Genomic DNA, 19,729 nt, shown 5'->3' with positions numbered 1-19,729 from the left:
TTCTTGTATAGCGCTGCTAGTTGTACGCAGCGCTTCACAGAGACATTTTGCAGGCTGAGGTCCCTGCCCTGTGGAGCTTACAATCTATTTTTTGGCGCCTGAGGCACAGGGAGATAAAGTGACTTGCCCAAGGTCACAAGGAGCCGACACCAGGAATTGAACCAGGCTCCCCTGCTTCAAACTCTCAGTGCCAGTCAGTGTCTTTACTCACTGAGCCACTCCTCCAAAAAAGCAGCGGACATAGTACACAAACATGATTTTGCGCTTGGTATATTTTTCCTGCTTGGATTATGCCAAAGGCCAGTCATAGTAAGAATGAGCAGACATCTTTGCACTCGGGAAACAGATGCCATTGATTTTTTAAATAAAAAGCAGAGATCAGTTTGTTAATATTTGTAAACGCAGAACTCGTCACTATGGTACAACATTTGAAATGTTTCAGTGTATTAGAGATAAATTTACTCTATCCACTGACAGCATAATTGGTACTTGAATTTTTAAGCAATTCGGAGAGATGTTGAAAGAATGCATTTGCAGTCTCGCAAGATACACGTAAAACAGTTCTATAAGGGTATTAATCATAGGAAAGTCAATTACACCAAGCTGTTCACATTTTTTTTTAAGCCGCTAAGTTAGCCTGTCCCTTGAAAGGTGGAAACACAGGTTTAAGTCAAGACAACCTGAATGACTGTGCAAGAAGCCCAGCACCTCTTTAAAATGAATACTAAAGGTTGAGCAGCAAACCTAAGTATGCTTACTCAAGAAGAAACGAAAAAGAAAAAAATACTCACCGTCCAAGGAAACACTGCCATAACGGCCGGTTCTGTGTAGCCAGGTCTGAATCCTTTGAGCCAAATAACTTGGCAAGAAGCCGCACAACAGCCAATCGTTCCTCTCCATCGTTACTCTGGGGAGCAGGACAAAAGTGGTAATGTTTTTTTAAGGCCTTGCCTCCTAAACAAGCAATGCGGTAAGGATGGCAACGGTTGAGGCTAACTGGGAACCTTATGAACCAACCAACTTGTGCTTTCTATTAATGCACCTGTGGGCCATGCAAACAACTAAGGTTCATACGATCTTGCTGTGGTAGTGCACAGTAAACAGTTGCTCTAGGAGTCATGCAAACTAGATAAAAATCATTGTAAATGAGGTATGCAGAAAGTTTCAGGTTAATCCATTAATGTTTCTTTTACATGAATTATAAATTGAAAATGATTTCTACCAAGCTTTCCATTTACACAATGCAAATGTATAACTTTCTATAATTGTGATATATTTTTGTATACAATCTATTTAAAAACATACTGGAGCTGTATATAGAAAGCAGATTTAGCAGGGTTGGATTATGCTCACACTAAACGAGGGAGTTGGTCAATGTGAATTTTAAAAGGTCACCACTAAAATCTTCTGGGACCATGGGACCACTATTGGGAAACCACTGGAATACAGTGATTTCATTAAACACCCAGATTCCTGACTAAATTAAATAAAAATACTTTAGGTTCTTACACGCGCGTACTGTACTAGTGCATGGTTTGAAAACGTAAAAATCATAAGAATTAAACCTCGGAATTTTCAGATCACTTTTCTTTAAGCGCGCACGTTCATTTCTACAATGTAACTCTGAGCTTAGAGAGAAGCTAGAATTGCTCTTGGTAAAACATGACCTTTTTCCCCAGTCAACTTGGCTACTGTGACCTGGTGCCTTTACTTTGAATACTTGTAACAGGTCTACATTATTTCTGTGGCATGCAATTAAAAGATGCGTCATTGTGGCCTCACCTTCAGTTTGAATTCCAGCTGCGGCATAACTGACAGCAACAAATGAGGATCTATTGCAAAAAGCTCTTGTATCAGATCGAAGACATGCTCTGACAGGTCACTAATTGAAGATTTTCCCAACACTAAAACCTGGTTAAAAAACTACAAATATAGAAGGGAAAAAACAAAAACAAAAAAACAATTCAGTTATTTGACAAAACAAAGTCCTTTCATTAAAATTAACTCTAATCATTGTCAGAAGGATCCTGTATGCTATACATTACATAATGCAGGGTTAAAAACTGCTACACACAAGTGTAGAAAAACCCTTTTACAAACCATTCTACATCTCCCGCAGCCATTACCCTGCATTGGCAGTAGTGAGGCATTTAAAGTGAGCTTTTAAGTGATAAATATAGTTAGACTATAGTTAATATACTTACTTTCTTCATGCAAGACCAATAACCTCAGCTGATATGACATGGAATCTAATTGCATTCTTTTCACAGGTATGTCCCTTGATGTGCAAGTCCTGTTTAAAAGATTTACTCAGCGGCCTTAAGCATTGATATAAGTTAGTATGTTTGAATATCAAAAGGTGGTTTATTTTTTTCCCCTCTTAACTCTGTGCTGTTAATTGACCAACTGGAACGAGCTGATTTGTTGGGGATGGGGAGGCTCATGTGACTGCTTTAGCTGTATAAAACCAATACCTCTCCTGCATTTAGCAGGCACTGCATTGGCAGTAGTGAGGCATTTAAAGTGAGCTTTTAAGTGATAAATATAGTTAAGACTATAGTTTGACTAGAGGGGACTGGGAACTGGATCTACTGCAAACTCTTCTGCACATGGCAACAAACGGTGAGCTATTCTGACCACACTATGATCCATGCTGTTTATGCTGCGCACACACACTTGGCTCACAACAGCTCCATGCAGCATTACCTACCTCTGGCATAATGAACCTGCTTTTTTACCTCCACTTTGTTCTTTCTCGTGGCCTCATTGAAATGTTATTCTCTCTATCCACTACACACTCCCCCCTCCTGGCCCACGCCCAACATCACCATACATCCTGGATTACTCAAAAGCCTTGCACTATCTACTGAATGTTGGTGGAGAACCCTGAAAACCAGCACTCCAACCACCGCACACTCAAATGGCAAACATCAAAGTAACAACTTGCAAACAACTACTCAAATTTCTACTCATACTATTACTCTCTTTAGCAGGTGATATTGAATCTAACCCAGGCCCTCCCACTTCAACTCTGTCCCATACTCCTGACAATACCCCCTTCAAATTCCAAAAAGGGCTATCTGTCGCCCACATAAATATCCGGAGTATGCTGCCCAAACTGGACGAACTAAGAGCATGGTGCCTTATGCATAAACCAAAAGCCATCGTTCTTACAGAAACATGGCTAAACCCTAAAACCCCTGATGCACATATTGCCATTCAGGGATACTCCATTTCTAGGAGAGATAGGTAAAAGAGAGGAGGAGGGGTGTTATTTTATATTGCAGACACCTTACAATTTACACTGGTAAACTGTACCCCAAGACCAACCTCTTTTGAAATCCTAATTGGCAGAATCTGCCTCCCCTTCTCTAAGCCCATCTTGCCAGCTGGCATTTACCGCCCCCCTAAAGCCCCTCTACAATCTCTGACTGATATCACCCAGTTTCTTGACTCCATTTCCTCTCTGAATGAGAAGATTGAGCTGCTAGTTCTTGGGGATTTCAACTTTAATTGGCTTGACCCTAAAAACCACAAAATCCACACACAAATCAAGTCGCTTAACCTATCGCAACTCATTTCCCAACCCACATGAACAAACCTGAAATCGCACAACCATTCCCTGCTTGACTGGATTCTCTCCTGAAATCCCAGCAGCATCCAATCCTCTGGCATCCTTCCTGACATTTTCAGTGACCATGCAATAGTGTACTGTGTAAGGAAAATTAAACCGCCCCAATCAAGCCCTAAAGTTCTCCTCACTAGAACATTTAGAAACTTTAACCCACAACAGTTTCTGGCTGACCTTACAAACTACCCTTGGCACAGAATCGATTTAATTCCTGACCCTGATTCTGCGCTCGACTATTTCCAATCCGAGTTCTTAAAACTCTGTGATACCCATGCTCCACTGCACAGAATAAGGGTACAGGGTGCCCACCTTCCATGGGTTACACCTGACCTTATAGCACTCTACCAGTTCAGGGATGCCTTGTGGAAAAGCCACAAAATAACTGGCACTACCAAGGATCTCAATCACTACAGATGCCTGCGGAACTTGTGCACAAGGCAAACAAGGCACGCAAAAGCACAATATTACTCTGACCATCTCCTCCAGAACACATCAAACCCTGCTAACTTCTGGAAGGTTATCAACAACATATTCCAGCCTTCTAACCACCAACAGCCAAGTAATATCACTAAGGGCGATATTACTCTGACACACCCCACCGACATTGCAAATGCATTCAATGATTACTTTGTGGGGTGTGCTACTAACTTATTAGTGAAACGCAACCCAAACCACAAACCTGAACCTCATCCTGGGAGTACCCCTATAGCACCACCCCCTCCCAACATTGCCCACAATTTTCAATTTGGCCCAGTATCCGAAGAGGAGACTACACAAGCGCTTCTCAAATTAAAACTAAGCAGCCAATGTGGACCTGACTACAATCTAGGTTCCTAAGACTTGGTGCCCCAGCAATTGCCAAACCAATTGCTTCCATAGTCAACTCTATCCTGTCTGCTGGCCATATCCCTAAGACCTGGAAAGCTGCCAGAGTTGTCCCAATATTCAAAAGTGGGGACAAAAACACTTTCTCAAACTACAGACCAATCTCCCTTCTCCCAATCCTATCCAAAGTCATGGAAAATGTGTCCACTCCCAATTAAGCGATTACTATAACAAGACAAATTTCCCTAGCCAATTCCAATCTGGCTTTCGCCCCAAACACTCTACCGTAACTACCCTGCTAAAAGTTTGCAATGAAATCCAGTGTGGAATGGAACGGGGTCAACTCACTGGTGCAGTATTCCTAGATTTTGCAAAGGCTTTTGATACTGTTGATCATGCTATCCTGCTCAACAAACTCCAGAGCTCTGGAATAGGGAAGCATGCTTTAAACTGGTTTCAGTCCTACCTATCAGGTAGATCCCAACATGTGTCCATCTCTGGCTCTAACTCTAACCACCTGGCTATCACCTGTGGCGTCCCGCAAGGCTCTGTTCTGGGGCCCCTACTCTTTTCAGTGTTCATCAATGATCTTCCCACAGCTTGTCAGGAAGCCTCAATACACATGTATGCAGATGACACAATCCTATATGCACACAGCCATAGCCTCTCTGACCTTCAACACATACTTCAGTCTGACTTTTTCAGACTCGAAAACTGGATTTCCCAAAACAAACTGTTTTTAAACACTGACAAGACTGTAACAATGGTGTTTGGGACCAAGACTAAATTTTTAAAGCTTCCAGCGACTGAGCTCCTGATTACAAGCAACACTAACACCACCCTAACTCCTGTTACTAGTTTTAAATACCTGGGCATATGGTTTGACTCCCACTTAACATTCGGGATGCACATTAATACCCTGACAACCAAGACCTATGCCAAACTAGGGGTACTTTACAGGAACAAATCCTCCCTAAGTCTCCTGGTCAGAAAACGTATCGCACAGCACATGCTAATGCCAATTATTGACTATGGAGACATAGTATATGGCTCGGCACCTAAAACCCACCTTAGCAAACTTAACACCATCTACAACTCAATTCGTCGTTTTGTTCCCCAATGCAACTATAACACACATCACTGCGAAATGCTCAAAGAACTAGATTGGTCATCACTCGAGTCTAGGCGCAAAGTTCACCTTTCCAGTCTTGCCTTCAAATTCTTTATGGGCAAGCTACCCAGCTACCTGAACAAGCTCCTCACCCCTACCACATGCAGCACCTATCACCTGAGGTCAGACTCCAAAAGACTGTTCATGGTCCCAAGGCTCAACAAAGTATCCGGCCGTTCCTCCTTCTCTTACCGTGCACCCCAAAACTGGAACAACCTACCAGAGACTCTTACATCCACCACCAGTCTAAGTTCTTTCAAATCTAAGGCTGTCATACATTTTAATGTGGTCTGTAATTGTTGCATACGCCCATAATACAAATTATCTTTAACTGTGCATGCAATGTCTTGTATATAATGTATACCCTGCTCATTATGTAACTGTATTTGTAAACATGTATTTGTCTTAACTCTGTGCCCAGGACATACTTGAAAACGAGAGGTAACTCTCAATGTATTACTTCCTGGTAAAATATTTTATAAATAAATTACCCTTCCTATTGCTAAATAAAACATGCTAGCACTTACAACTCTACCCATGTGCCCTTCCCCAAAAGGGGGTGAAAAAGTATCATAATGCAAAGAGGCCATGTACCACTCTTGGGCCCCTTTGTCTTTTTAAAAAGACATTATTAAAAATACCTTAATCACCAAAACCAAATAAAGAAAAAAAGTTAAATTCAAAACAAATTGACATTCATGTTTTTTTGAAGACACAAAGGGTAGAAAATATTGCACCCATGCCCATGTTTGACTGTTAAGGAACACTGATGTCCGTTGCAGAAACAAGACAAGTACACAGTCGATAGGAATTATTTATTAAAATTACAAGAATGCCAATTGGTGTCAGTAGGTGTGCACGTTCCATAGAGCCCTCATCTGCACTACTGCAATTAAGCTAGCAATCCCCATTGTCTTTATTGGAGGAACTGCAGTTTTGAAGAGCTAACCTGTGTACAGTAAATCCATTTAACCCCACTAGTACTTCACAGGTACTTACATTTGCAATGCATGGTTCAATCGTTTGAACCGTCCTTTTCAAAAGAATCTTGGCTAAATCAAATGCTTGTCTGTTTAAGTTCTGAAAACAGACAGAGGAAAAAAACACGTCACCCAGACCAACGCACCATACAGTACAAGCTAATGTATCTCACCAGAAGTGTTAGGCTTGGTTCACACATATTTGACTTCACTGGTAGAGCACGATTTAGATTGTACAGATAGTACAACAAATGTAGGAACGTAAAATGAAAGTGGAGATGGTCAATCTACCGATATGATCATTATATTGTGATAATAAAATGAGAATAAGTTTAAATAGAACATTTGTATTATTGTGATATCATAATCAGATAGCATTAGATGGCATTGATAGAAATTTAAATGAGAACTTGGCACCCGTTTAATTCCCTTTCCCCAATCAGATTGCTTTGCCTTCTGTTTGCCCTATTCCTCTTAAGCATATCCCTACCCCCATCTCTGATGTTCAGGAACAAATTGCATTATGGTATTAAACATTTAATTTGTCATACCGTAATAGGGAAGGTATTTAAAATAAAACTAAACATTCACTCAAAAAAAAAAAAAAAAAAAAAGAATTAGTCTTTTCCTACTGAACAGATTCCAAATCAAGAAAATTAGCGTGATACGGATATGTATCACTAATAGTAGGAACAAATGAACTCTTCACAATACATGTTTAAAATTATTTTTGTGGAAAAAGTATTCAACCATAAGAATATCCTGAAAAGGTAGAATTAGGAAGAGCTTTTGCCTTTCAGTAGTGGTGTTATGTGGTGTCATGATTGTGTGCTCCCCCACATCTCGACTGGTCCCCGGAGAGGGAGTGGTCTACAGTAGCAGGGAGATAATCAACGCAATTTTTTTTAAAGCATCTCTCCCCCTCCCCCCCCAAAGTTTATTATCCATAGAAATCGAATAAGTCAGGCGTTTGTTAGAAAATGTGCATGTGCGCAATATATAGGAAAAGGAAATATTACTGTATGCTCATTTGCATGTCTTAGGCAGGTCTGTAACCCTGCCTTTCAGCATTATCACCCAGCACCCAGTGCTTCCACAGCAGCAAGGGATTCTGGGAAATGACATGCAAATGAGCACACAGTGCCACCTTTTGCTTCAATACACACACACAAAACAAAATATCAATGCATTAAAAAGACTATGGGGTTTTAAAATAAAAACCATTGTTTACGTTTTTATCAAAACCCCTTCCCCATGCCTTCTTGCAATGAGTTTTACTGTATTTAGCGTACAATTAAAATTCTAGTTTTTTTTAATACAGTTGTATCGTATTCGATAAGCAACACTAAATTACAAAAAAATTGTCACACTATGCCCTTTTAACGGCATTTTAATGTATTAAGCTTCCCTAGGTTGTGTCATGGTAAGACCGTTAAAATATCAAGTATTTAAAATGAATTTCAGTTAGAAGTTGCATCTTAAAAATACATGGTATTGTGTAATGGGAGGTCAGGCAAAGAACAACAACAGTCTGTTTTTCTGTGTTTGTCTAAAAGTGGGGTTACCCAAGGGCGACCTGCTCTAGGATTGTTGGGTGATTAAAGCCCTAGATCGGTGTTTTTCAACCAGGGTTCCTAGGAAGCCTTGGCTTCCCCGGGCATCCCTAAAGGATTCCCTGTAATTCTCTGGTCATTTGAAAATTGTATCAAATACAGAAGAATTTACAATGCACCTGATCATAGAGTTGCTATTAGAGCTGGTTGGGGGTTCCTCAGAATTTCACTTAGAGTTCCTTAACCAAAAAAAAGTCTGGAAACCACTGCCCTAGGTGCACAACACTGACACTGGAATTAAGTAAAGCCCTTGGTGTGTAACTTTAAAAAAAAAAAATCTGCGCATTACGCAAGAGGGTGTGGCCAGGAAGACGCTACACGTGCCTGTATGAGTTTACTACATATTTGGGATTCGATAGAATTCACAAGGATGTGAAAGATTTATTTATTGCAAGGGAGCTCAGCTGATTACATTTATTTCAGATACCCATTTCACCTTCTAGATTCAAAATTAACCCATCAAGTTGGATATCCACATGTGTATTTTAATGAAACAGCGAAGGTGGCATTCGTTCAGGTATTCTAGTAAAAGTTATGAGCTTATTTTATACGCCGACATTTTCTCTCCAAGACATATTTTTATTAGAGTGGTGGGGGAAGGGGAGAAGACCTGTAAATCCTCATATTTGCAACTCAAGACCCTTTAAGAAACCCAAAATGTGGTCCTCTTTTTTGGCTGATGGGGCAAGGTTAGTAGGGTAGGACCTGATCTCAGTGTTCCAACCTCCGCACCGCCTCCATCCCATGCTCCCGAGACCCTGGCCAGGTGGCCAATAAGTTATACTTGCCCGGGTTGAAAATATGTGAACAGGAAAATGGTTATCTCTGCAGGTCAATAGAAAACTGCAACGTCATTGGGACGAGGACCTTGCAACTTTCCATTTGTGTCTCTGGTTTCTAGTTGTGTGTTACACTACAAATATCCAAGAAACAATGGGTTGCAGATCAGCGCCCAGTGACCCCGCAGTGCCGCTACAAATAAAACAAATAAATGAAAAAATATATATGAAGCAGGGGATCAGCAGAGCCGATCTCTTCCGGAGGGCCATCTTCTCACCAAGCCTTTCGTTTCTTCTAATTATCAAATATTCTCTTTTTTCCCCCATTAGACAATCAATGCTTTTAAAGACCCCAACTAATTTCCTATTTTTATCTTTGTCCTGGAAAGATATGTCTGGGTCCATCATACAACCACCAAGATTGACACATAGCTTAAATATTTGACACATGTGGTTGCATTTCTCTATAGCTTGTCTGAGCACTAGTAGCCCTTTATTATGCGAGATACAAAATACTATCAAGGATACAATATACTTACTTGTAAGATTAATTAAATGTAACACAAGATATATCCCATGTCAAATTTGAGAACTAAAATACTAATCATTATTAAAGCAGCGGTGCTCAAAATAAAAATGTCAACATGCACGGGTCATTTTCAGGATATCCCAAATTCAGCACAGGTGGCTCACAGATAAGGACATCCACATTTGATGAAGCCAGGATATCCTGACCAGTTGGTGGCCCTTGAGGACTAGAGTTGGCCACCGCTGGGTTAAAACATAGTAACATATGATGCCCCTGATATCCTTACAACCAGGCTTGTTAGAATAGCGTTTGGGGAATAGAGTTTGGAATCGGTGATGTAGACCATGCATCATTTTAGAAGCTTTTCTTTGCACAATCACAAATGTATTTACGTGCTTCTGGATATACGGGGCTATTCAGTTTCCTACAACAGCTTTTATGCAGATTTTACTGACCTTATGTGCAGGGATAAGATTAATGAGAATAGAATCCAACAGTTCCTGTGTTACACCATCTCCCTCCATGGTAATGGAACTCATTAAATCCAACATGTGCATCTGAACCTTCTGGTTGTGGCTGTTACTAAACAAAATATACAGCAATGCAGATGTTAGCACAACGCACACGTCATGAATGTATACATTGCTACAAATTATCATGAAGCATATATATATATATATATATATATATATATATATATATATATATATATATATATATATATAAAACATAATACTGAGTTAAGATATGGTGAGTAAAATAAGTGACAAAAACCCTCCACAGGAAAGCAAAAAAGATGAGCATACAGCTATATTTGCATATATATATATATATTTGCATATATATATATATATTTGCATATATATATATATATTTGCATATATATATATTTGCATATATATATATATATTTGCATATATATATATATATTTGCATATATATATATATATTTGCATATATATATATATATATATATATATATATATATATATATATATATATATATATATATATCAAGTGGTGCGATTCCAAGAGAGAGAAAAAAGGGGAGGGGGGGAGCAGGGTGTTCTTGCATTTGAAGATCCAAGAACCTCTAGTGCTTTCAATTTAAAGAAAGTGTTTTTTTTATTGACGCTGATGCACAAAAAGTGTCATAGCAGTTGCAAAACCAATGAAGGCACAGAAACTGCACCTAATCTCAGAGAAAGATATAAAGGCTTATTATGCAATCCTGTGTAAAACACGTTTTTGCAGGGGACATATCCACAAAAAAAAAAAAAGAATACACAGAGGTATTTTTTTCCCTTCAGTTTATAGAAAACAAAGTTGGTTTGTTTTTAAACACACCACAACTTGTGTACTGGAATCTTCCAGAGCATAACCAAAATACATTTTTAGTTCCATGTACTTTCTGGTTTCATAGAAATGTAGTTTGTTACAGGTCTGCTTCCTGGATTTCCAAATATGGAGCCGAAAAGTGATCCAATAGGAAGTCACATCACCAGCCGTTGTGGCTTCCTATTGGCCTGGCAACAAACCGTAAGTATCTTGGGAACGGGGCAGGGGAGATCTGTTGAGCTCAGGTACAAAGTTTCTTTAAAAAATAAATAAATAAATAAAAAGATGCAATTGTGCGGCTTAATTCTGATGGACAACACCATTCGTATCCGTTTGCGCAGTACATTCAATGGGTGCTGCACTTTAGTTTATACAGACCATGAAATAAATAGAAATGTGACTTACTTGATAACGGAGAAGAGTGTCTTAAAAAGTTGAATAAATATTTCATTACAGTCTTCCAACTCAAAACAAATGTTATATGATTTAACCCAGGCCAAGTTCTAAAAATGTGAAAAAAGGATGCAGTATTAGAACCTGTTACATTAGTACATGAACACTAACTGTACAAAAACAGGAACAATTTATTTTTTTTAAATTTTTAATCGCGATTTAATTTTTTTTTCTGGCTACACAATACAATGGTTTATTACATGGTAAAGGCTAAAGAGACAGAATCTTCAAGCGCATCACACAATGTGTGAATCAAAGTATATCACTTGCTTTAGGAAAATATAAAAAAAAGTCACGATTCTTTAAGCCCTTTGCCGCACAAGTATTGGCAACACATCATGCACTTCCAAAATGAACTAAATTAATGGGAGAAGCTAAATATTTGAACAATTTTTTTTTTGAGATTTATATATACATAAAGTATCAAATGACAATGTTTCCGGGAGTTTAACAAATGCCCTCGAAGTTCAATTAAATATTCCTCAGAGATGGATACTTTACTAGCAGGGCTCATGAGACATCAACATTTCAAACATTATTTAAGTGCTCAGAATTTTTACCACTGTGCAGAAGTGGGATGAATACAAAATCAAAACGCACAAGCCCCTTTGTCCCATAAAGACCATCAATGAACTGATAAGTGCGGCAGGGATTTCGGGGCAACACACACCACTTAAAGCAGCAGTTCAAGCTGTTAAAAAAAAAAAAAATTCCCATTCAATATGTGCATCAATACAATCTACACAATAGAAAAAAATATGTAGTACTAAGGGCTGGTATACAGACAGTAATTCAATGAAAAAAAGTTCCAGCATGAAGGACCATTGTATGTAGTATTGTGAATAAACCCTCGGGTAGGTGGTAATAACACTCTTGCCTGGAAACCTCATAATACACAGATGTAAAGGTAATAAACAGTTGTTAGTCCAGAAATGGCAAAGTGTAAATAAAATACACCCAATCTTCAATAGTTAAATCAATAAAGATAATGCGTCATAGCATACCAAGCGCTATGGCATGAAACGCGTTGGTGAGGCGTCACCTGCGCTTTGTTTGTCTCTATGACCAATAAATAATCAATTGTTACGGAATAGGCATTCTTAGCTTTTTATTCTTGTTCCAGTAGTAGTGATTAGTTTTTGTCCTGTTGCAACACAATCTACACACTGACAAGTGATTAGTTAAGTTGCCGATCGATCCATTCTCCCGTGATCGATAAGCAAAGATTCGGCTCGGGGTTCATTAAATCCTTGTCAGTGTAGCAGAAGAGGACCAAAGATGAAAAGTTTTGTGGGGAAGATCATGTGACCAGGCAGTCACAAGATACAATTGGTTCACTGCTAGAGAGGACTGGGCTCAAACCGGGATGAGCCAGAGCCTGTTTCAGAAGAGCAAGGGGATGGGACTGAGTAAACGTCTACTATAGAAAAAAAAAAGGCTTATTACATTGTAATACAGGGGAAAAAAATTGTCTGTTTTTTTAAATGCTGCAAGTAATTTCTCATAGTACAGAACTGATTTATTTAAAAAAAAAAAAAAAAAAACAACACGTAGAATATTGCTTTAACTGCAGCTTTATTAAAATTAGAAACTCTTACCTCTAATAAGTAAAAATATCTGTTGAACTGTGGACTCTTGGTGTCTTCCAGACCCTTCAGTTGTCTTGTTATAAACAAGAATATATCCTGTGCAAGAAATTAAGAGCAATAAGTGAAAAAACACAAGACATGCTCAGCCTTTGAACTGGCCTGTTACAAACAAAAAGAAGCAAACACCAGAGGGGATTAGGTAAATGAATGAGTAAATACATTTGGCTGTCAATTATAATCCCCTGGAGGGCTTCAACCCACAAATGCTCTCTTTATAGTAGTAGAACAGACAGTTATTGCCTTAAAATACTCAGCACACTGCAGGATTTGTTCATGCAATAGTGGTATTTTATTTGCTGTACTGTGGAGGGTCATTTTTTATTTTAAACCCCCTCCCCCCATATAGCTTTTTTTAAATAACCGATTATAACCACTTACCAGCATCACGTTGCAAATCCAGTAAACCAGCCTCACACTGATGAGACCCAAAAGGTCGAAACAACTGTTCAAGTAGGTTTACTGGCTATGCACTTTAACTTGGGCTGTGCAGAAAATCAGTGTACGGCTACGCGTATAGTGCCGGCGATGCCGACGTCAGGCTGCGGTTGCTGGAAAAATCAAATTGAGATTACTTCCAGCGATCACGACCAAGCCGTCGTTCCGTACTTACTATAAGCGCACGCGACAGCGGCAATGCATGTTTGGACGCAACGTCGCGTCGCTATAAGCGCAGCCTAATGCGGCAGGTATAAGCTTATAGGGTTCCATGTCAAAATGGATAAGTAAAGTGACTCACCGAGTGCTCATTTGCCTGTCATTACCCAAAATCCCTGACTACATTTGTATGTCTCGGACAAGTCTGCAACCCCAAGTGGAATTTTTATTTAATGTAACAGAAAATGCATGAATTCACTTCTCAACCAGAATGCCGTTTTGTATTAACCAGAGAGATAAGCTATCAATCGAGTTCTTGAATAAACCAAACTAGATTTTAAAGGAGCATATGCTCCATTCAAAAAGTTTTTCCCCTCAAGGGGCTCTCTGGAGGTGAAACGTGTTCATTTCTGCTTCGGGAACCCCCTGCTTCCCTGAGCTATTAATCTCTGTAGGGGGATGCCAGTAACAGCTCTGCAGATTTAAAGCTCCCGGTTATGGGGGCCCAATAGGAAGCTGCAAGGGATGACGTCACGGCTTCCTATTGGTCCATGTGACGAGGGAGCTTTAAATCTGCCATTTGTACAACCCCACATAGCCCAGTCAGTTGCTGCAAACATGGTTATTTAACAAAATGAAAACATGTTTGCAAGCTTGAAAACTCCCTGAACTCCAATATTGATAGACCATGTCAATGGGAAAGAGGTGTTGGTCATGTTATTTTCTAGAGCTTAATTTCTTTAACTACTTCATTTCACAGGGGGCTTGGTGCACACTGCACTACATTGCAAACCCTGTTGGTACTGAAAGAATATGAGGCCCAAGTCTCCCTTGAAAACATCAGTGTCCCATTAAAATATAAAAAAATTGCTCTAACAGTTAATATTTTATCTTTTTTTTATAATTTAAAATTGTTTTATAACTTGCAAAGTTAGGCTGCAAGGCCTAACTGCAAAAAAAATTACACAGAACATACCAGTCTTGTACACACTAACGTGGACATGCGTGAGGGAAAGGAGGACATATTGTGATAGGTTGGAAGAGTCGCAAAAACATCACAGGACCTTGCCTTCACTTCCAGGGGTTAAATGCTTTCCCCACCGATGACAAGGCAGCTGGTACTCCGTGCTGCTCTTTTTTAAGTCACGTGAAAAGATGTGACGGTAGCCCACCTTCTCCAGAACAGGGAAGTGCTTTGCACTGGGTTAAAAAGGCTGGCATCTCTGCTGCTGTGTCGGGGTATCCCTCTGGAGTCTGTCAATCTCCAGCTAATGTTGTTTTTCAGCCTCTGTCCTGTCGCTCAGTGGCCATATTTCACACTGCAGCTTCTTGCTCAGCTGTTCCTTGCTGATGCAGCAGGTGAGCTGCAAGTATACAGCTGGTTCAATGTTCACCAAATCCTGTTTGCAGATAAATGTCCAAGTCGTTGTGGATATTAGGACTACTGGTGTGCTCTGAGTATTGGTTCTGGGCACCAAGACGCTTGGGCAATTTCCTGGGCAAAGCTACCCTGCCTCACTGCTCAATCCTGGCACAGAAAAGCATCCAGAGCCTCGTCATGGTCCATTAAAGCCTGTGCCAGCTCATCCTTAGAGTACTTACACAATACAGAGCGTGCGTTGTCAAGTGTATGTAGAGTAGCTATATTTTCACAAACTTATACAAAAAAAATGGAGAACTAAAGTGAGGAGTAGGGAACGGTCTGGTGTATGTATAATAAGTTCCGTCTTTGGGGACGAAGCTGTGCTCAAGACTCACAAGCTTAGTCCCTGATGGGGACTAACTTATCCTGCAGGCACAATCAGAAGCACTAAGGCACCAATAATAATAATATTAAACAAAATTATCCAACCGCTCTGTCGCCCGTCACATACACGCTCACCCACACGTGAGAGAGAAAAGGGTATAAGCAAATTTATCCGCTCAGTTGTGGCTCACCTTCCTGCAGGGCACCAAGAGGGGGTCTAGGATATTTGGTCGTGGCCGTTTCACGCTTCGCTGCGACTCACCCTGGCGCCGGTCACAACGCCACTAAGGTTCAGTGCCTAAACCCCCTAACTTAAGCCTTACCCTGAAACCCCCTACCCCAACAGCTAAAACCCGCAAAAACCCCTGTAAATTAACCCCTTACCATACCTGCAAACCCCCGGCGGTGGTTCCAGCACCGGATTGGCTGTGGCAGCCATTTGGTCACGGTGAAAAGGCTGCGACCAAATGTCCCATTTCGCCAAGAGGAGCACGCGCACACCAAAAATCCAGAGTCCCTCAATTCCACGGTCGCCAACAATAGTATATTTAGGGGAAATTGAGAGCTTGCATAAAAGTTCTTGGTCACCTTGCTCCAAGAAAATTACACGTTTAACAAAACTGGGTGGTAAAAAACATCCAAAGATAAAGGAGTAACGTCAAAGGTAAAAATAAAAAATAAAAATATTAAAAAAAAAGTTCAAATAGAGTTTAAAGACCACACTTATTCAATTTTAGATTTAATAGAACGAAAATAGTTAGTACAGTACTTGTGCATATAAATTCCTAAACATCCCCATAAAATAAGACCAGTTTATGGGAAATACATGGAACAGAACACCTATGCATTAACAAATGCAGCCTTGTGAACAGATACTATAGATGCCTTGTAAAAGGGTTCCCATGGGGAGGAAATGGGAGATTTACAAACATACAAATCCAAGATGAATGTAAAGTGCGAGTATCAGACATGAAGCTTTATCCCAGCTCAGGACAACAAGAAAGGGGTGTGTGCTGACCGTGTTTTTTTTTTTTTTTTTTTTTTTTTTACAGATTAACAGTTTTACAACCTGGGGTCTGGAAGAGGACAAAATGTATTTTGGATTTAAAAATCAGGGAATATAAAATACTCAATAACTTTCAGTAACCAACAGATTCCCTTTTCCAGAGACATAATTAGGAGAACATGCAGTGTAATAGGCTTCTTTGGAAGCCTGAGAATAATATGGGTTAACGGCTACTTGTCACAGTTGTGTCATATCGGTTCCTGCCCTACAAGAACAGAGCAGATTATGGCCATGGCTCAGACGTCTAAGCGACTACCAAGGGTTGTACAAAAGTAACACAAATTATTCATATTGACCTGCAATGACAGATACAACTGCTTCTTATAACATTTAGAACATTGGTGGGCAACAGGCAGGCTGGGGGCTACATGCAGCCTGCAGGGGGATTCACTTCCAGCTGTCCACTCTCCCTTTCTCCCCAGGGCAGAGTGAGCAGGGATGTTGCTGCTGCAGACTGTAGTTTCTCCCTGCTCCTTCAGTTGCTTAAAAATACTCCTGTGCTAATCACTAGTCTCCAGTGTAAGAAATGGAGTGGGGTGGTGCTAGCATTAAGCAGATGACAGGGGGCGCTGAAATGCACCTATCCGCAGTTGTAACATCTCTGTTGACTGTTAACCGCATACAAAAAGGCAATGTGTGGACCAGCTCAAGGATTGCAGAAGCTAATCACGCTGACCACCACAGCTTTAGGCTAAGGCCCCGGCGCTGTAATGCGCGTCCGCGCTTTTGGCAGCGCGTTCCGGCGATTCCCCGGTCTGCAGCTCACTGCAGGAGCAGAGACCGGGGGGGGCGTGGCGGAGGAGTGACGGGGGCGCGGCCATGACGTCACCCGGCAGGTTCGCCCTCATTGGCTGAACCGCCGGGGGGCGTGCCTAGCCGCTCGACGCGAGTTCCTGCTCTCAATTCCATTGAGAGCAGGAGTAGCTCTCGCGCGAGCGCTGCGGCCCCCCCCTCGCAGCGGGCCCGGCACCATTGCGGGGAGGTCTCTCGTGAGCGCAGCGTCCGCCACAGCGGACGCTGTAGCATGCAGCGGGGGCAAGGCCTTAGAATCTGGATTTTTTTTTACTTCAACAGCACACTGATAAACCGGTTAATACCCTCACACACTTTGCTGGTAACCCTCTTGGTTGCCATATTGCATCTCCAGACACACAATTTCACATTTCCATGGCTATGTCATGGCAACACTAAACAAAACACTCATTAAAAAGCTGGATGCATGCCTAATGGAAGGTTAGCAGGCAGGATAGATTCAAATCTGCAGTAATCACGAATGAGATACAAAATAAAAACCAACAACTACTAATGGGTGATAGGAAGATAGAATCAAAATAAAACAAATAATGCAATAAGTACAACTTTTGTGTGTGGGGGGAGGGGGTGAGGAAGTGGGCAACTGTCTACGCGTAAAAAAAGCTTTCAATCTGATTGTGTGCAAAAACAATTTCCTGACATCTTTGAGGTAAAAAAAAAAAAATTTGATCATGCAGACATTTCACTCAAATCGTACCTTCAGCTTATCATGAGACGTGTAGGGTGCTTCTGGGGCATATATTCTAAAGATATCAGCCAAGCAGCAAGCCACAAGTAGGCGGACATCTTTGTTGGGATTCCTGAGGAAGAATTCTGAAGCAAGATGCAAGGCTAGAGGGAGATATTGCTGTTTCTCATCTTCAGAATCCTGGTCCATGTCCATGAAGGTTTTGACCACCATCTACAGGAAAGAGAAGAATAGAGGTTCACCTACATTTTTCAAATACAATTTGCAGTGCTAGAATATATCAAAATAAATATAAATATAATATACACTGTATAAGTGATTAAAACAAACAAATGTGAATACAGACCAACTAGTTAGTGTGAACAATGGCGCAGCAAAGTACGTGTTGTAAGTTGAAAGAGAACCTGAGCAGCAAAGCTCATATGCTAGCTATTGATAACTGAAGCACGGAGTAAAATTGACATAACCAAGGACACGTGGAGAGCTGAAACTAATGCAGTTGTCGATGTTAGTGCAGCACTCAGTGATCCTGTTTCACCACTATAGCAAGAGAGAGAAAAGTATAGACCATACGGTGTAAAATTAAAGGCATTGTGGAGATCCCTGCTCTGATTCGTCATGTCAGATATTAATAGTCAGTAATGTCCACATTTTGGGCACCTGGACAAATCAAAGAGCAGGGATTTATTACCTTACTGGATCGGGCAGTAGACCCGTTGGTGGGAGGAAGCAAAACCATCCGGCAAGGAGAGGGAGATAAACCATCCGGCATGGGGGAGGGAGCTAAAACAACCAGCGGGGGGGGGGGGGGGGGGGGGGAGGGGAGGGAGCTAAAACAACTAGCGGGGGGGGGAGGGAGCTAAAACAACCAGGGGGGGGGGAGCTAAAACAACCAGCGGGGGGGGGGGAGCTAAAACAACCAGCAGGGGGGGAGCTAAAACAACCAGCGGGGGGGGGGGGGAGGGAGCTAAAACAACCAGATGGGGGGGGAGCTAAAACAACCAGGGGGGGGGGGAGGGAGCTAAAACAACCAGCGGGGGGGGGGGGGAGCTAAAACAACCAGCAAGGGGGGGGGAGGGAGCTAAAACAACCAGAAGGGGGGGGGGAGCTAAAACAACCAGCAGGGGGGGGGGGGAGGGAGCTAAAACAACCAGCAAGGGGGGGGAGGGAGCTAAAACAACCAGCAAAGGGGGGGGGGGGAGCTAAAACAACCAGCAGGGGTGGGGGGGTGGGGGGAGGGAGCTAAAACAACCAGCAGGGGGGAGGGAGCTAAAACAACCAGCAGGAGGGGGGGGGGAGCTTAAACAACCAGCAGGGGGGGGGAGCTAAACCATCTGGCAGGGAGAGGGGAGAGATCCTGGGGTGGGATAGATGAGGGTGGTAAGTACAGAAGTGGGCAGAGGACCAGGCGGATGGACGGCTAATTGGTATTTTGTTTTTATTTTTTAATAATACATTTTCAACTCATCCTCCCTGGGCATTAATGGCTAGGTAATGCCCTGACCTGAGAGGATTATTACTTAATTTAAATGCAACATTTTTACATTGATTTACAGGCAATCTTCATTGTTCCATAACAGTTTAACAGAACCACATACAGACTATTGTAAAATAAAGCATACTAGCAGTCACATTGGTCAGAGAAAGGGGAAAATATTTTGTATGTTGATATCTTATAAATCTACCAACATTATCAAATCTTACAAGGTTTTCCTTTGCATATTCTTTTGAGCCCACATATTTTATCAAACGTAAAGAACAGGTGAGACATTTCAAAGCTTATGCATAAGAAAACATTGAACAATTTGTGTGTTGGCTTATTCGAATATGTCAACCTACGAAATAGCATAATG

General features: G+C 41.2%; 1 protein-coding gene across 3 annotated transcripts in view; it reads right to left on the bottom strand.

The window, feature by feature from the left end:
* PDS5A (PDS5 cohesin associated factor A) overlaps positions 1-19,729 on the bottom strand; it is a 118,700-nt gene that overhangs the window by 57,069 nt on the left and 41,902 nt on the right. For all 3 annotated transcript variants that reach the window (XM_075567727.1, XM_075567737.1, XM_075567748.1), the window contains exons 3-9: positions 17,886-18,089; positions 12,918-13,004; positions 11,272-11,369; positions 9,984-10,110; positions 6,627-6,707; positions 1,783-1,923; positions 792-907 (exon numbers count right to left, since the gene is read on the bottom strand). In XM_075567727.1, the coding sequence (XP_075423842.1) occupies positions 792-907; positions 1,783-1,923; positions 6,627-6,707; positions 9,984-10,110; positions 11,272-11,369; positions 12,918-13,004; positions 17,886-18,089 (854 nt within the window). The remainder of the gene's footprint in view (positions 1-791; positions 908-1,782; positions 1,924-6,626; positions 6,708-9,983; positions 10,111-11,271; positions 11,370-12,917; positions 13,005-17,885; positions 18,090-19,729) is intronic.

This window comes from Ascaphus truei, chromosome 1 (genome assembly GCF_040206685.1).
Source record: "Ascaphus truei isolate aAscTru1 chromosome 1, aAscTru1.hap1, whole genome shotgun sequence".
In the NCBI taxonomy this organism is placed as follows: Eukaryota; Metazoa; Chordata; class Amphibia; order Anura; family Ascaphidae; genus Ascaphus; species Ascaphus truei.
The sequence above is the reverse complement of the archived record's forward strand: the minus strand, read 5'-3'. Positions and strand labels throughout refer to the sequence as shown.